The sequence below is a fragment of the Caretta caretta genome, chromosome 13 (genome assembly GCF_965140235.1).
Source record: "Caretta caretta isolate rCarCar2 chromosome 13, rCarCar1.hap1, whole genome shotgun sequence".
Classification (NCBI taxonomy): domain Eukaryota; kingdom Metazoa; phylum Chordata; order Testudines; family Cheloniidae; genus Caretta; species Caretta caretta.
In genome coordinates, this window is record NC_134218.1 from 16098603 (window position 1) to 16115237 (window position 16635).

Sequence of the window (16635 nt, forward strand, 5' to 3'; positions counted from 1 at the left end):
TTGAAAGCCTGGGAGCTGGGCGGGTGCAAGCCGCGCTGCCGCATAGCTGCAGGGGAGGGGGAACAGCGTGGGAGTGGCCGGGGGCTAGCCTCCCTGGCCGGGGGCTAGCCTCCCTGGCCGGGGGCTAGCCTCCCTGGCCGGGAGCTCGGACTGGGCAGGACGGTCCCACGGGCTGTAGTTTGCCTACCTCTGCTTTATGTAGATCATCAAGACAGACATCCTACAAACACAGTAGACTCTATATAGATAGTGTATTGGCTAGTCCATTTCAATTATGCTTGACTTGGTATGCTAAACCTTTGTCACTAGCATTTTTGATTAACCCCCAACCGACTCTGGATTAGTATGTGTCTGCTGTTGTAGAGATGACAGGAAAAGACTACATAATGTGAAATAGCTAATATGTGAGAGAGTGGTAGGCTTTTTTCAAATTCACTATAAAAATCTGGAGGTCTTTCCCCTCTAACGTAGATCAGCTGGGGTATATAACCTTTTGAATGTTTGCATTGCAATGGTATAGTCTGCATTGCACTTTGCAGACACAGCAAAAGCTCCTGCCCTGAGTAGTTTACAACTGATTTAACTAAATACAATTCAGTCATCTAGAAGGATAAGTGAAAATGGACTTCAAGTAGAGGGAATATACTTTTGCACAGGAAAAGGGAGGTGTTCCAAGATTAGGGTCTGTTATGAAATAATAGACTGTTGTCAAGTTTTCTCTGTAGGAGTGGTTGTGGAACAAGATGGAACATTGCATGAAACCAATAGTGTCCATGGGCTGCACCTCCATATTAAAGGTGAGGGTCATAGAGACTATATTTTAAACTGCTTGAGTTGCACTTAGTTTTGGGCCTTAACTTTGGGCATCCAGTGTTGAACCTAATAATTCACCTGTTTTACCTGCTAGAATGTCTTCACTGAGTATTTAGGCCACAGCTGGATTATGGAGCTGAAGAGTTGCAACTAGAAAAGCAAAACTGAGACTTTTTTCAAAATGTGTAAAGATTTAGAGCAAGGTCTTTTTAGTATAGCTGTAGTAGTATAAATTCTCTCTGTGGTCTCTCTTGCTGTTCTGACCTTTTAAAATGCAGGTGTTAAAATATTTGCGAATATGTTAGATGTGAAGCTGGGAGACAAGCTTCCAAATAAAAATCCATCTGTTCAAAAAGTTTGGTTGTAGTGGTGCCTCTTATTGTCAAAAACAGCTTGATGTCATGGTGCATCCCAGGGAAATGTCAGATTTGTTTTTCCTGTGTAACACAGTAACTTGCTTATAAAAACATGTTTTCTTAGGTAAATAAGATGGGACTTATTCCAACTCCGACTAAGTCGTCTTTACATTAATAGGGTGTACAAGATTGGCTGTTTGAGTGCAGGTGCATACAGATTACACTTTGCATTATTTCCAAAAAGCGCAGTGGCAGAGACGACTATTAGGGCATACAAGTATTTGCAAACTTGCCCATCTCTTGTGTGTACACAGATCTGACACTTTCTTTTGCAGTTCATCACACTAATCCAAGTCACTGAAGTGCTCAAAAGTTTCCATACTTTTGTACAAGAGTAAAATAGTCACAGCATAGAGAGGAAGGATCACCCAAATATGTTCATGGAAAGAGTCAAAATTATATACATATAATTTGTAATGTCACCCAGAAGCATAGTTATTGGTTTTCCTGTTGCAGCCTCAATTTTGGGGAGGGAAAATAGCATTTTAGGGAAGTTGTCCTTATAAAAATTAGTGTGAAGTTACCAGTGTACACTTTAAAAAATTATCTAACAGGCTCAGTATTTTTAAATGGTGAGTCTAAGAAGTGTTGCAGTGTCTCATAAAATATCCATTTAATTGGTAGAAATAAATAGCAGTGCACAGTAGATAAGCAAGAAATTGCTTCCCTCTTGTTTAAAATCACATTTTTTAAGTCTCATGTGATTTTCCTTTCTATCCAGTATTATAAAAATGACTTGCAACGTTAATAAAATCCCAACTCTGCACTTGTAAGCTGGCAAAGGAATTGAGCTTGAGGAGAATCTGGCCCTCTGGAGTGCTCAGTTTGATACTCAATCAGTTTAAATCCTCTGCTGTTTCAAAATATAGAGCCCTTTGATAAAGGGATGGTATCATGTGTAAGTTGGATGTTTATTTGCTCTCATCTTTACAGCTTTGGATGTTGCTGTGTTTATTCTTGCAGGACTGGTGGGCTTCTGTGCTATCTAGGGGATACTGACAACAGTAAACACTTTTCAGGAGAGCTCATGTTAACGTGTCACCCATGGAACAATACTCCTTCTCAACTGATTGTAAATAGTAACACAGCAGTGATAGTTTGGAAAGACAGGAAGTCAGAAATGAATTAAATTCCATCTCATTATCTACCAGTTTTCTGTCTTCACAGTAATTGACTTAGGGCCGAAGATTTAGGCTCAGATTTTCAAAGCCACTGGCTAGGCATCCAGATTGTCTAGGCAGCTTTGAAAACCTCAGCCCTAATGTCCAAATCAGTGATTGCCTTTAATTTTTATTTGTGCTTTAACATTTGAGATTAAGTCGTAAGTAGGTGAGAAACCCTAGTATTGCTGCTATTATGTTGCATTTTGTGTTTTTCCTTAAATATGGCATCATACTAATTTTAACTTGTACAGAACATTTTATTATAGCATTAGCTATTTCCAGATAAACTAGCTGAGGCCTGGGTGGGCAAACTTTTGGCCTGAGGGCCACATCGGGGAATAGAAATTGTATGGTGGGACATGAAAGCTCACAAAATTGGGGTTGGGGTGTAGGAGGGGGAGCGGGCTCTGGGGTGGGGCTGGGGATGAGAGGTTTGGGGTGCAGGAGGGTGCTCCAGGCTGGGATCAAGGGGTTTGGAGAGTGGGAGGGGGATCAGTGTTGGGGAGTGGGGAGAGGCTCAGGAGTGCAGACTCTGAGCAGCACTTACCTCAAGCAGCTCCCGGAAGCAGTGGCATGTCCCTTCTCCGGCCCCTACATGTGGAGTGGCCCCCGACCCTAGGTGCAGGGCCATGCAGCTGCTTCCGGGAGCTGTGTGGTGCGGACCCCAACCCGGCGCCAAGCCACATGGTGCGGCTCCTGACCTGGCACCCTGGCTGGATCGCCGAAGCGGGGCAAGCCCCAGACCCCGCTCCCCAGTGAGAGCTTGCGGGCCGGCTTAAAACGGCTTGCAGGCTGTAGTTTGCCCACCCCTGAGCTAAGTTAGAGGGCTTGAATTTTTTTGAGTTGTAGGGGTAGGGTAAGGAAAGTTGCTTGCTGTGACAACTGACTTGAAAAATACTTGCTTCTTTAATTAGTTGGCAGTATTCTGCCCTAACACTACTTTTCTCTGACACCTTGCCAACCCCCACTCTGAAGGCTTTCCCTGCACAACAAATGCACAGCTCTGGGAGCCATCTGCCAGGAAAACTCAGTACCACTATGAATTAACAAATGTACTCAAGCTACATTTATTTTCATGCATTTGCTTTACATTCTGTTGCTTCCCTTTGCTCTCTTTTTTATTTCTTTCTCATTCTTCCTTCCTAATTTTGGTTTCTGATGCCAGAACAGCACTTCCTTGTTATCTTCCTTTTCTTGATTAATTCTGTTTTCCAGTCAGTCTAGTCTGTGCTCCACTGGCAGCTGTGTAGTGAAATTTAGAATTATGGTGCACAGAAATCACAAAGGGATTGAGACAGCCAAAGAGAGGTGCACAAGAAAGGAGTGAAAACTTATCTGTGATTTTGACTTTACATATTATTTATTATTAATTTATTTATTTTAAAAAGCATGTTTGGTTCCGTACTGGGCAAATACTTCAGTGTCCATTTTAAAAAGCATTGGGGTATCTAACGCTTCGGTATTTCAAAATTTGAGATTTTTAAATAGAAGTAAAATATTCTTAGATTCAATTTTTGTATAGTGCTTTAAAGGACTTTTTGTTTGGAAAAGTGCACTTTCGCGAAGTAGCTCCTTGCAAATTAAGTTCTGGATGTGCAGATAACTTGCTGGAATGTCTAGGTTCATACATGTAGAAGCTTATCTGGCAATTCCAAATATGCTGGTAATTGTAGTCTTCCAAGTGGCATAAACTGACCTCTTATTAATGAGGAGATGGTAAAATTTTGGGTTAGTAATGCTTTGATGAAGTGATAAAGTTTCACCATGAGGAAAAGCTTGGGTTATCTTGGTTCCTTTGTGCAGGAATGGTTTCTTGTAAAATTATTCCTTTGTGATTGTTTATAGGTCTTACCACAACATTTCTGAAAAGATCGTGGAATTATGGACACTAATAATTTACTGTGTTTATTGGTATAGAACAGTAGTCATATAAAATGTCTCCTCCTTTAAGGGCAATGAAGCCCTGGATCATCAAACCACTATTAAGTTAATCTTCTGAATAACTTTCAAAAATGTCAGCCTCTGATTCTTCTGTTTTTCAGGTACACCTGATTGGGTGACGTTCTCAAGTCAGAGGAAATATTGTCCTCTTTTAAAAAGTGACAAAATTTGCTCAGTGTCAGAAGTGTAGTATTCTCTGAATAGTCACTTTTCAACCTCAAGGGGCAATTTTTCTTATGAAATAGAGAAACTCTGTTCAGTTTGATTATATTCAGAGTCTATAAAATGACTGTACAGGAGTAACAGAGATGATGGACTCAGAGATTCTTCTCTGTAAAAGGCCTGGTCATTGTAGACTAGCTGGAAAGTGGGGCTTTTCTCATTCTGGAGTAGAAACTAGTTCATTCCGGGATTAAATTAAGAGGGAAGCTTCTTAGCAAGAGGGTATGTGGTGAAGCTTCCTCTTTCCTCTTCTCCTTTGTGTGAGAAAGAAGCACCTGTGGCAAATTGGAGTACATTCCCTGGGCACATGCATTCCTGTGGGTTCTTACCTTTCTGGTTGTGAATATTGGTTATTTTTAGAGCCTTGTGACACTCTTTTATTTATTTAGTTATTTAGTTATTTATCAATAGATATATAGATAGATATAAAATGTCAGGGTGTAATATATGTATATATAAAAGAAAGTGTCATGAGGCTCTAAAAATAGCCTGCCCCTCCCTCCCTCTCTCTCTCTCTCTCTCTCTCTCAGAATTTTGGGAATTTTGTTACTTTCTTTTATTCAAGGGGGGGGGGGGGGGAGTGCTGACACCCAAGAGGGTTGGGAGGCCCCGGGGGCTGTTGCAGAGTGAACCTGACCCACACTCAGGGGCTGGTCTCTGCTCTGGGTGTTGCAGCCTGATGCATGCATCGCAGCTGTGCTCAGGTTTGGCCCAGCTGTCCCTCTGTCACCAGGTTGCAATGCCAATCACTTAAATTTTGTCTGACTACCCCTTGTCATGACAGAGGGGCAGGCAGCTGGACCAGACCTGAGTACTGCTGTGACCCTGTGCTCCACGTTGCCACACCTTGAGTGGGGAGCCGGACAAAGCCCTGGGGGAAAGAAGCATCAGGAGCTACTGCTGATGGATGAGTTTTTCATTTTTAGTTTTGTATGTTTTGTTCTGAATTTGTGGAAAATGGGGCTCTAGGTATGAAGCAAGGGACTTTTACCTTCCAAGGAAAACCATTAGCGTTTTCTAATACTGTGTAAAACATTGACTTTTCAGTCCTTGTCTATACTGAGTGTTAACACATAGTGTTAGTTAACATTTTCTAATACTTAGTATTTTTCCTAGTAGTCTTGCAAAAACCCTCTATTTTTCCATTGCTTTGAAGTGATTGTCTGGGTTGCTAACTGTCACATGGTACCTGGTTTGCTAAGGGGATTGGATTACATAGCTACCTTAGTTTGGAGGTGTGAAATTCACAGTTTTATACCATACAGTGAAGGTGATTATTCTTGTTAAAGGCTAACATATGGTTTAAAAGTTACCAGACAAAGAAAAGTAAATTAACTTAATAGAGGAGGCTGTGCAATCTGCAACAGTTTAGATTGTTTTAAAATGGCCACTACATGTCTGCAGCTGCCTCTTCATCTGGAATTTAAAGAGCCAGGAAGAGGAGCTGAAGGTCACTTGGGGTCTGTTTGCAGAAGAGTGAGTAGATCTAAATACTAGAATACTTAAATGAGGAATTTGAGCTGCCAGTATCATGAAGAGTACAGGACTGGTTTAAAATTCCTCTTATGAGTAAACTCAGTTTGCCTACTAAGAGCTCTTTTTTTATCTTTTTTGCTCTTGTCATGTGTCTGTAGAAAGTGGAGTAACTTTGTGGTCTTCTGCATCTAGGGTATTCATACTGTTAATTCCTCTGGCAATGAAGCAAAATTCTTCCACAATTTTTATAATTCTGTTTTTGTTCAGAGCCCTGGTGTACACACCTCCCTGTGATCCAGAAAGTAATTAAAGATGTTATGCAATATTTTTCACACCATTTTAATAATTTTTCTGATATAGTTTGGTTGACAAGCTTATAAAACTGTAAGAGCAGATAGCTAGGAATTGTACCCCAAATGCTGCATTGTGTGAAATTTATATTTAAGGTCACTTTGCAGTGAAGCAAAAGTAATCCTCCGTTGAGGTCTGTTCAGAGTTACAACAGGTCTGGTCTAAAACCCTTTGAAGGCACTGGAAAGGCTCCCATTGAGGACAACAGGCTTTGTATTAGCCCCAATATCAGTTGACCTTATTGCATTACATTACATTAGCTAAGTACTCAGGAGTTTGGGTGACACCTTCAAAAGGAGAAGTAACTAATTTATAGCTAAACAATTCACCCCATGTCACAGGCTGGCCCAGTTCCCCTTGCTGGACAGACACCAGATTGTTGTGAATAGACTGAGCCACTGGATCACATGTGCTTCTAAGCCCTCAGAATCGCTATTCTTAGCTCTAGGTCTCTTATGGGACACTTCCAGGTTCAGACCCTGTCTCTGCCACCCTTCCTTGGGACGTGGGGCTCCCCAGCCCGGCTGCTATAAATTCCAAAACCAGCAACTCCAGTTGCTTATACATGCTCTCTGAGTTCCATTTCATTGTAGGCATGCTCAGCTTCTTGATTAACTCCTTCAGGGACAATGTGTCAGGTAAGTAAGGAATACAGGCTTATCAAAGGAATTTATTAGCCATAATCGCTCTTAAAGTACTAGAGAGTTAGTGATCGTTGCAAAATCCCAACTAGCCCTGAGATACTCCTTCCCCTCCCCCCAATAAAAATATGATGTAACCCTTTCTGAGTCCAGTCAGGTCTGCCTAGCCTGAAAGACTGATCATTCTACATCCTCTTGTCTCTCGAGCCTGGTCTTCCAGCATGTTGTGGTGAATGACCCTCTTGCTCAGGGAGAGCCCTCTCGCCGCAGTAGCCACTGCCCTTTTTTGCCTGTGTGCTCCAGCTGGGAAATTCCAGCCTTCCTCCAGGGTATGTCTACCCTTAAACTGCTACAGATGCACAGTTGCAGCATTCCAGCCGCACTGCTGTAGCGCTTCAATGTAGATACTACCTGCACCGAAGGGAGGGGTTTTGCTGTCTGCACAGGCAGTTCACCTCCCCGAGAGGTGGTAGTTAGGTCGACAAAAGAATTATTCCATAAGCTGTAGACACTGTAGGTTAGATCAGCATAGCTACATCTTAGTGTTGTGGATTTTTCACACCCCTGAGAGAGATAGCTATGCTGATGTTAGCTCCCAGTGTAGACCAGCCCTCAGTCAGGCTTCAGTGCAGAGAGTCCATTGTCATATATGACAGGTTTCAGAGTAGCAGCCGTGTTAGTCTGTATTCGCAAAAAGAAAAGGAGAGTACTTGTGGCACCTTAGAGACTAACAAATTTATTTGAGCATAAGAGTGCGTCCGATGAAGTGAGCTGTAGTTCATGAAAACTTATGCTCAAATAAATTTGTTAGTCTCTAAGGTGCCACAAGTAGTCATTGTCATATAGTCTTTCAACTACTAGTGCAAAACCATGAAAGTTGATGGCCCTAGATTGCCCTGTGATGGCTCGTCAGCCATTGTCCCTAATACAAAATGGATGTTCTAATCCAAAATGGAGGGTACATTATTAAATGAAGGTTGGAATAGAAAATGGAGTTCACAGTTTGGTAGACACATCCAATTCTGTCACAGCCTGTTGTTTGACCATGGAAGAGTAACTTGAAAGTTATACTAGCAAAACTGTATAGTAGACCTGTGACGGTTGTATAGGGTTGCCAGCCCTCCAGGATTGGCGTGGAGTCTCCCAGAATCAGCATCGATCTCCTGATGACTGTTGAAAGCAATTTGGGAGATTTTAATAGGATATTTTAAGACAATGACATTATGTCATGTTGGAAAAAAATAATCCCCCGGAATAGCTTGTCAAAGTTGGCAACCCTACGTGTTTATGAAACACAATCCAGATCAATATGTGTTTGTCACCAAACCACTTAGTTTCATTAATATTCAGGATTTTGTAGAGATAGGGTTCTCAGGATCTTTTTGGGGGTAATACAGGTTTTACAAAGAGATATAAATAAAGGTACTACCAGAAGGAAAGTAAAATCATGCTTCTGTTTAAGCATCCATTTTTTTTTTCAGTCTGGAGTGTTCTGCACAGCCTTTAAATGTGGATTTTAGTGTAACTTGGTTCCTTCAAGGAAAACTTAGGGGAACTGGAATTCATCAGCTTCATTGGATTCAAATTCATTGGATTTCTCAATGTGCTTGTCGGTGGGACAGAAATCTAGAACAGGCAGAGAAAAAAGAAATGGAGGAGCTGGCACAAATTGCAAGTTAAATCATGAATATAAACTTAAATAGGCTGGCCTATGGGCAGATCTAACTGTTGTGGCTGATGACTAGGGATGATAGAAATGTTTAGGGAATCTTTCAGTAGAATTGTTTCAGCAGATTTTTACCGGCTCTCCTGCACCCCACACATTTTGTGTGTGTGCATAAGGGGTACATGGTATTTCAATACAAAGAGGATAGTCACTGAATTAAATATTTACTTACCACATTGTAAATTATTGTGCATGAATAACTAGGATCAGTGTGAAAATATGCAGGAGACTGGCAGAATCTATTCTGTATCCTGCTTGCCACTAAAACAGGGTAAAATGAAGAAGCAGTGTGGTCTATCAAATGTGGACTAGAGGTTCTGTTCTCAGCTGTTCTGTGACCTTGGGTAAATCACTTCATCTCTCTCTACTTAATTTCCCCATCTTAAAAATGGGAGGAGTAATGTTACTTATCTTTGTAAATCACTTTGAGTTCTACAGATGGGGAGTTCTCTATACAAGCATATTTTATTATTATTATTAATTATTATTTATTTATTAATCAGATAAATAGTTTTCCTTCTTAACCAGTAGGGATTGGCAGTCCAATGAATGTGTAAAGTCTACACTACTTCTATCCCATCAGCACTCCTCCTTATTTGTCTTCTCAGTCCTGCTCTGCCTTTGCTGACGAGGAAAACAGCAAAGGCAATCTCTCTCATTTTTGGCTTTTCAGTGCAGTTTTTTAATGTTCTTTTTTCCTCTCGTTCTTCTAACTTCTAAAATGATAAGCGGGGACAAGGGGGGGTGTTGCCCAAGTGCAACAGCTGCTGTGGCACAATATGAGCCTTCATTATGGGTATCTTCTGCTCTTACTGGGATAACAGCCCAGAATGTCAAGATACAGTGCTGACTTCTGTTGGCAGATCAAAGTACCAGGCTGCTTCACCATTACCAGTCAATGCGGCCTATAGTAGAGCTTCCTGGTAAGAGTCATTAGATCTAGGATCTACAAGGGCAGTAGAGGACAGTTTCTACCACCCACATGCCAGGTGCAGACAATTTCCAAGACCTTTCCTTTCCAGGAGCTTTAGGTTGGGCAAGGAGTATCCAGGTCCTGGAATAATTTCATGCTTAAACAGCTATTTGGTAAGATTCATTCTGAACCCTCACCATTTATGCCTTCTCATCTCAAAGCTGTGCAAGAAGAGCACGGAGTAATGTAGTGATGTAGTCACTGAAGCTGCTTGAGTACATTTTCTCTGCCATCATGGGCCTTAACAGTATGAGGTTCCTTGTGGCTCTCAGCTAATGTTGGTGATTCAGTGCTCACAAGTTACGCCAACATACAGCCACCACTGTAATTTAATCGCTGTTGCATGTCCACACTATGCTCCTTGTGTTGGTGGAGCGCATCCACAACAGCAGCTCTTGCATCGACCCAGAGAGCAGTGTACTGTGGGTAGCTATCCCACTGTGCACCTGGCTGCAGGGTGTTTTGGGAAGGGTTTGCAATGCCTCATGGGGGCAGGTACAGCATCATGTGATGGTTTCTCAATCCCATCATTCCATGGGTACTAGATTGGCAGCGGCTTTTCAATTGAAGTGGGAGTAAGTGGGGGGAAGGGTGTGTTGGGAGAGTGTCTGTGTGTGTGTTGGGGTTGGAGGTATGTGTATGTGAGAGACACTGTGTGGGGGACGGGGGACAGTGAGTGTGTTGGCACACTGTCTCTTTAAGTTCAAACACCAACTGGAAGCAACCAATCGTGTGGCAGAAGATGGTGCACAGACAACTGGTGCCCCCTTCTCACCCAGCTCAGGGTAGACTGGTACAGCAGCAGGGGGAGGTGGACAGTCTGCCTTCCTCCTTGGCTCTGAACAGAAGTCTCTTCCCCCCCACCCCCAAGCAGCAGCCTGCCCTGCCTGCCTGTCGCTGCCTAGTGCCGGGGAGAGCAGGATTCTGCATTAATGTTTTGATTCCGTGATTCCCTCCAAGTTCTCCCACAGTCTCCTCTCCCCACTGACCAAGGAGATCCACCCCCTCCCCTGTAGTCCAGGCAGGAGTGTGTTTGCTGTTGGGAATTGGCATGCTCAGCTGGGCAGTAGCTGTGTGAGTTCTCCATGCTGAGCAGTTTCAGAAATTCCTGGGGCTTTGAAAGGGGAGGGGTGCATGCCCATATAGCTTGATGCAGGGCAGTGGAGTTCAAAACAGCAGGGAGGTCACAGTGGGCATTGTGGGATACCTCCTGAAAGCCGGTTACTACGATGAAACAAATGTGTCTACATTGATGCTTTGTCGATCTAACTTTGCCGCAAAAAGCTCTATACCTCTCGTCAAGGTGGTTTTATTTTGTTGGCAAAGCAGGGCAGTTTTGTCAGCGGGAGGAGCATTGTACTGTGTACACCTTCATTGTTTTGTCGACAAAAGCTGCCTTTTGCTATCAAAACTTTGTAGTGTAGACCAGGCCTTCGTGTCCTTTCATTTAGACCAGAGCCAGGAGATTTTTCAATCTGCAGTGGCTTTCCATTTTTAAGGAGGTTTTTTTTTTTTAAGGATCAGGTGGATTCAGCTTTCTAAGGCAATTCGCTGAGCAAAGCAGGCTTTCTGGCAGAAGAGTTTCTACATCCTTTTCCAAGAGGGGAACGTTTTCCTGGCAAATATGACTATTAACAGATTTTGGTTTTTCAGGTACTAGAGGTGGACTTCTCTGTTTTGGGCACATTTGGTCTTCCTTGTAAAAGGAAGTCAGTTCAGATCTGAGAGACCTGATGAGATTTCTGTATTCTTGGAGATGGGTGGTAGAATTCTGAGAGAACAGGTTTTTTTATATCCACTAGATTTCACTAGTAACCTTGACAGAAAGAGGGTTCAAGCGGTATGAAGATCTCTTAATTGTTCCTCCCACCCATAACTAGTACAAGTTTTCTTTACTTCATGCTCTTGGAGCAGGATATACTTTCTGTTAATTGGCATTCGCAGACTAATTTAGTATAGCTGATATCCTTAGAAATGAAGCAGTTAACAATGCTTGGCATTCAAATGATTGTAATTAAGCTTCAAAATAAATGCCCTATTAACAAATAAAACTTACTCCTTGTTGACGTTTGTCTCGCTGCCTGACAGCAGACTCTACAGCAGTTGTTTTACGGTGTGAAAAAAAAATTCTTTGCAGTCAGGACTAGATGCTCTTTAAATGAAATCTTAGATTCTAGAGAATATAACAAAATTTGCAGAAAATTTAATACCCTCAAGTGTCTGCTGTCCTTACAGATGTAACTCAGATACTCATTGATTTTGTTAGAATCACGGTGTAAAGTTACTACTAAGATTTCATCTGTCTGGATTCAAAATTCATTGTCAGTTTTGGTCAGTCAAATTCTACCCATGTCCTACTATATGTTACTTCGTTTAGTCTTTGGTGTGTATGATGCAGACTGTGCAGACATCTAACTGTATGAAGAAGTTGCTGTAAAGTAGATATGTGCACCATATCTAGTGACTCTGTCAAGAACAATATTGCTTTATTTCTTTTGATTCTTTTTATGGGAAAAAGCTGTTGGAGCCATGTGTAATTTCTTGATCAAATTCGGAGACTGCTCTTTCATCATTTTTTGCCTTAATACAAGTGCATTTAATGAGAACTCGGGGTACAGAGAGAGAACAATTTCTTCAGTTTAAGCAAAGGATAACTTTGCTTTGCAAATATACATGCATTATAAGAACAATAACCTGTTCTCACTGTTGTATGAAATAGCATTGTAAGTCTGGTCTTCATTTTTTTTTTATTGCAGAATATTAGTATTGCAAATCATGTTTTCTGACTTCTTTGGCAGAGTGTGGGAGGGAAAGGAACTTCGGACTTTGTAGAACCCATTTTTTTAGTGCATTCCTGTTCTGAAGGTACAGCTTCTCTTCTCTGTCCCATCCAATTTGACCTCCTCAGAAATGTTAGTGGTGATCTCTCTAGCCATATTTAATTTTTGAAAAATAAATGAAATGCCTCCTTGCATTCCAGCTAATGGTATTTCTTTAGAATCACAAATCTAAGGTCCATTACGAGCCAGGTTATGTAAAAAGGCTTTGCCTATAGGTGTTTCCTAGCAACTCTACCAAGAGAATGCATTGCAAATCAGAGTTTCCATTTCTTTTTAGGAATGTTAGGGTCACTTAATTCACTCAATCAAAGACTAAAAATAAGGGGGGAAATGAAGGTAATTGGGAAATTAGAAATGAGACATGACCCTACTAACCATTGGCTTTAGTCTACCAACTACTTAATTGGTTTTCAACCTGTAGTCTGTGGACCTCTGGGAGTCCACAGATGGTCTAAGATTTCCAAAGGGGTCCGCAAATGAAAAAAGATTGAAAACCACTGATCTAGTTGAAATTCTTGCGTAACGGCAATTTTTCCAAGTGGAAAAAATAAGCTATCAGCCTTAGTCTTCTTTGAAAACAATTACAGTAGAACTTTGCTAATTCTCACACTTTACAGTTCTTAAATGAGTGTCACTTCATTTCTTGGCCCTATTGGTATAAATTAAAAGTCTGCAATTTGAATAGCTCTTGGAAAATATTTATTTTTTAATATATCTGGTTCAAAGCTGAGCCATATTAGGAATTTTGCTTCAATGATGATATAAAAAATATAGTTATTGTCACATTACGTATCTTAAACGCCTAGGACTTTTAGTTATGACTTTACTTCTGTTTCATCTGTGGAAGTAATTACATGTAATGCTCTTTTTAATATTAAATATATTGCATGAGTTCTCAAATATATATACTATTACTATGTTTCATTCACAGAGCTCTACCTAGAGGGCAAATACCTATTTCCACTATGAAACATTACTTACCATTCTTTTTATGGGTTTATATCTTGGCCTAAGTTGCATAATCTTACAGCACCCAAAAATGTGCTAAGCATTTCACAATACAAATAAGAGGACATAGTCTCTGACCAGAAGAGTTTTAAAAACTGGGACACGATGCTACAAAAAGAGGGCAACCTGTACGTTGGGAGGTGGGTGGCAGAGATGGGAGACTATCAAAATATTATGTGGCTATTCAGAAAAGCCTAATGCACAGCGTAATGGTTCAAGATACTCTTGTATTTTTAAAAATAGCTAAATGTTATGGTTACCTTTCTTGTGTGCGTCTTTGTAGAAGTGGGTCTTAAGGAGGGATCTGAAAGAGGAAAGGGCCTTGTGGACCAACTTGGAATTTACTTTAACAAGTAATAAATCAAGGGTTTGAATGCAGACTTCTGTACAATAACTAGTTAGTTTGAATCAGTCTTGTAAAATAGTAATGAAAATTTACCAGCTGAGGCACAAAATTATTTTCCTCACCTTTACCATAATTAAAAAAAAATTGCAAAAGGGTGAATAGGATTCACTAAGGCTGACTTCAATTATTTGAGCAATTAATTTTTGAATGGTCAGACTCCCTCTTAGTAACAGATACACTTCACTGAAAAAGATTTGTTACTTTAAATTACAAGTAAATTCATTGCTCGTGAAAGATGCTGGATTCACAGTGGGCAACTGAAATCCCCTGTTCAGAACAGGTACAGTACAGGTAATAATTCAGGATTCTCTCCGGGCTCTCACTCTCCTCTGCCCCTCCTCCCCAGGAGTGTCACAGCACTGTAGTGAAGGACTAGGAAACATGGTCCACTCAGTCCTTGGCTTCTAATCAAAGATGTCAGTAGCAATGCAGTTATTTTGGTCTGCATCTTGTTCTATGAGAAATGGACTAGGATAATCTAACTGGGTAATTATAATGGGAAAGGTTTTGATTTTAATGGGAGGCAATATTGCCTAGTTGTTATAGGTTGGTTAGGGCACCTGTCTTCCATTCCCAACTTGGTAACTAAATTGTTGAAACCATCGATATGTCACTTAACCTCTTGGTCTCTATTTTCCTCAGTTGTAAAATAGATATACTTCAGGATGCTGTCACTAAATGTTTGTAAAGTGTTTTGAGATCTTAAAATTAAAGTGCTATGTAAGGGTGAAGTTTTAGTGTTGTTTTTTAAAAATAAATGTACCTTCTGAAAAGTAGCTGTGCATACATAAGTACTTTAGTGAAATTGTTTTAGTACTTCAGTCTCATTCAAATTTAAATCTTCTAAAGCTACATCAGTAATCTTAACTTGTATAGCATTCAGTTGATCCACTTGAATTTACACAGTATCTATGTCAAACAAGTCATGATGTTTGTGGTAGTATTATTACTAGGGTTTTCTTTAAACGTGTTACTTAGAGGAAATTAAATACAAAAGTCTATTGAAATATCTTTGAATTTCCTTGTTTGTGGTTTGAAAATAGACCATTAGTATTATGTTTTCATTCTGTCCTTGTCATTCCATTGTTGCTAATACTCTTTACAAGTGGGGTAACTCTGTCATCTCTGAAACACTTTAAACACAGTAGAAATATTTATAGACAGGCAAACATCTTTACACTAAAAGAAAAGGAGGACTTGTGGCACCTTAGAGACTAACAAATTTATTTGAGCATAAGCTTTTGTGAGCTACAGCTCACTTCATTGGATGCATTCAGTGGAAAATACAGTGGGGAGATTTATATACACAGAGAACATGAAACAATGGGTGTTACCATACACACTGTAAGGAGAGTGATCAGGTAAGGTGAGCTATTACCAGCAGGAGAGAGGGGGGGGAGGGGAATATCAAGGTGGGCCATTTCCAGCAGTTGACCCGGGGGGGGGGGGGGGGGAATAAACATGGGGAAATAGTTTTACTTTGTGTAATGACCCATCCACTCCCAGTCTTTATTCAAGCCTAAGTTAATTGTATCCAGTTTGCAAATTAATTCCAATTCAGCATTCTCTCATTGAAGTCTATTTTTGAAGTTTTTTTTGTTGAAGAATTGCCACTTTTAGGTCTGTAATCGAGTGACCAAAAAGATTAAAGTGTTCTCCGACTGGTTTTTGAATGTTATAATTCTTGATGTCTGATTTGCGACCATTTATTCTTTTATGTAGAGACTGTCCAGTTTGGCCAATGTACATGGCAGAGGGGCATTGCTGGCACATGAAGGCATATATCACATTGGTAGATGTGCAGGTGAACGAGTCTCTGATAGTGTGGCTGATGTGATTAGGCCCTATGATGGTGTCCCCTGAATAGATATGTGGACACAGTTTGCAACGGGCTTTGTTGCAAGGATAGGTTCTTCAGGCGTTCTTGTCAACTGCTGGAAATGGCCCACCTTGATTATCACTACAAATGGTTCCCCCCCCCGCTCTCCTGCTGGTAATAACTCACCTTACCTGATCACTCTGCTTACAGTGTGTATGGTAACACCCATTGTTTCATGTTCTGTGTATATAAATCTCCCCACTGTATTTTCCACTGAATGCATCCGATGAAGTGAGCTGTAGCTCACGAAAGCTTATGCTCAAATAAATTTGTTAGTCTCTAAAGTGCCACAAGTCCTCTTTTTCTTTTTGCAGATACAGACTAACACAGCTGCTACTCTGAAACCTATCTTTACACTAAATGTCCTTGCTTTTTTACCTTTTAATATAGTGGGTTATTTATATTAGTTTTTGAATGAAAATGTTTCCACTTCCCATGGTTTAGACACTTTTGAAATTTTACCATAGAGTTTTCTGCAAATTGGGTCTGGTTCCCACATAATCTGTAAATTGTATTAATAGGAAACTTCCATATTGTGACAATCCACAGCTTTTTTTTGGGAGCCATTTTTGAATTAATTAAGAATGAGGCAGTTATTGGCTAGCAGCACTTGCTGCCAGTAATGTTTGCAGCTTGTGAAATTGATTTCAGTGACCTGCACTAGCACTTATATATTTGGAAACCTTGTCTATTCTAGGTTTATTTTCTGAAAAACTTCACACCGTTGCTAATGCCAAATTCAGCTCCACCAGCAGTGTTGTTAACAGTGGGAGCCCTAGT

The 16635-nt window shown here is 40.7% G+C and overlaps 1 protein-coding gene across 4 annotated transcripts in view; it reads left to right on the forward strand.

The window, feature by feature from the left end:
* Positions 1-16635, forward strand: part of ADNP (activity dependent neuroprotector homeobox) — a 43702-nt gene that overhangs the window by 16112 nt on the left and 10955 nt on the right. Inside the window, exon 3 of one of the 4 annotated variants that reach the window (XM_048819526.2) lies at positions 726-797. The exons of the other annotated variants lie outside the window; for them this stretch is intronic. Coding sequence (XP_048675483.1) covers positions 726-797 — 72 coding nt within the window. The remainder of the gene's footprint in view (positions 1-725; positions 798-16635) is intronic. 4 annotated transcript variants of the gene reach the window in all.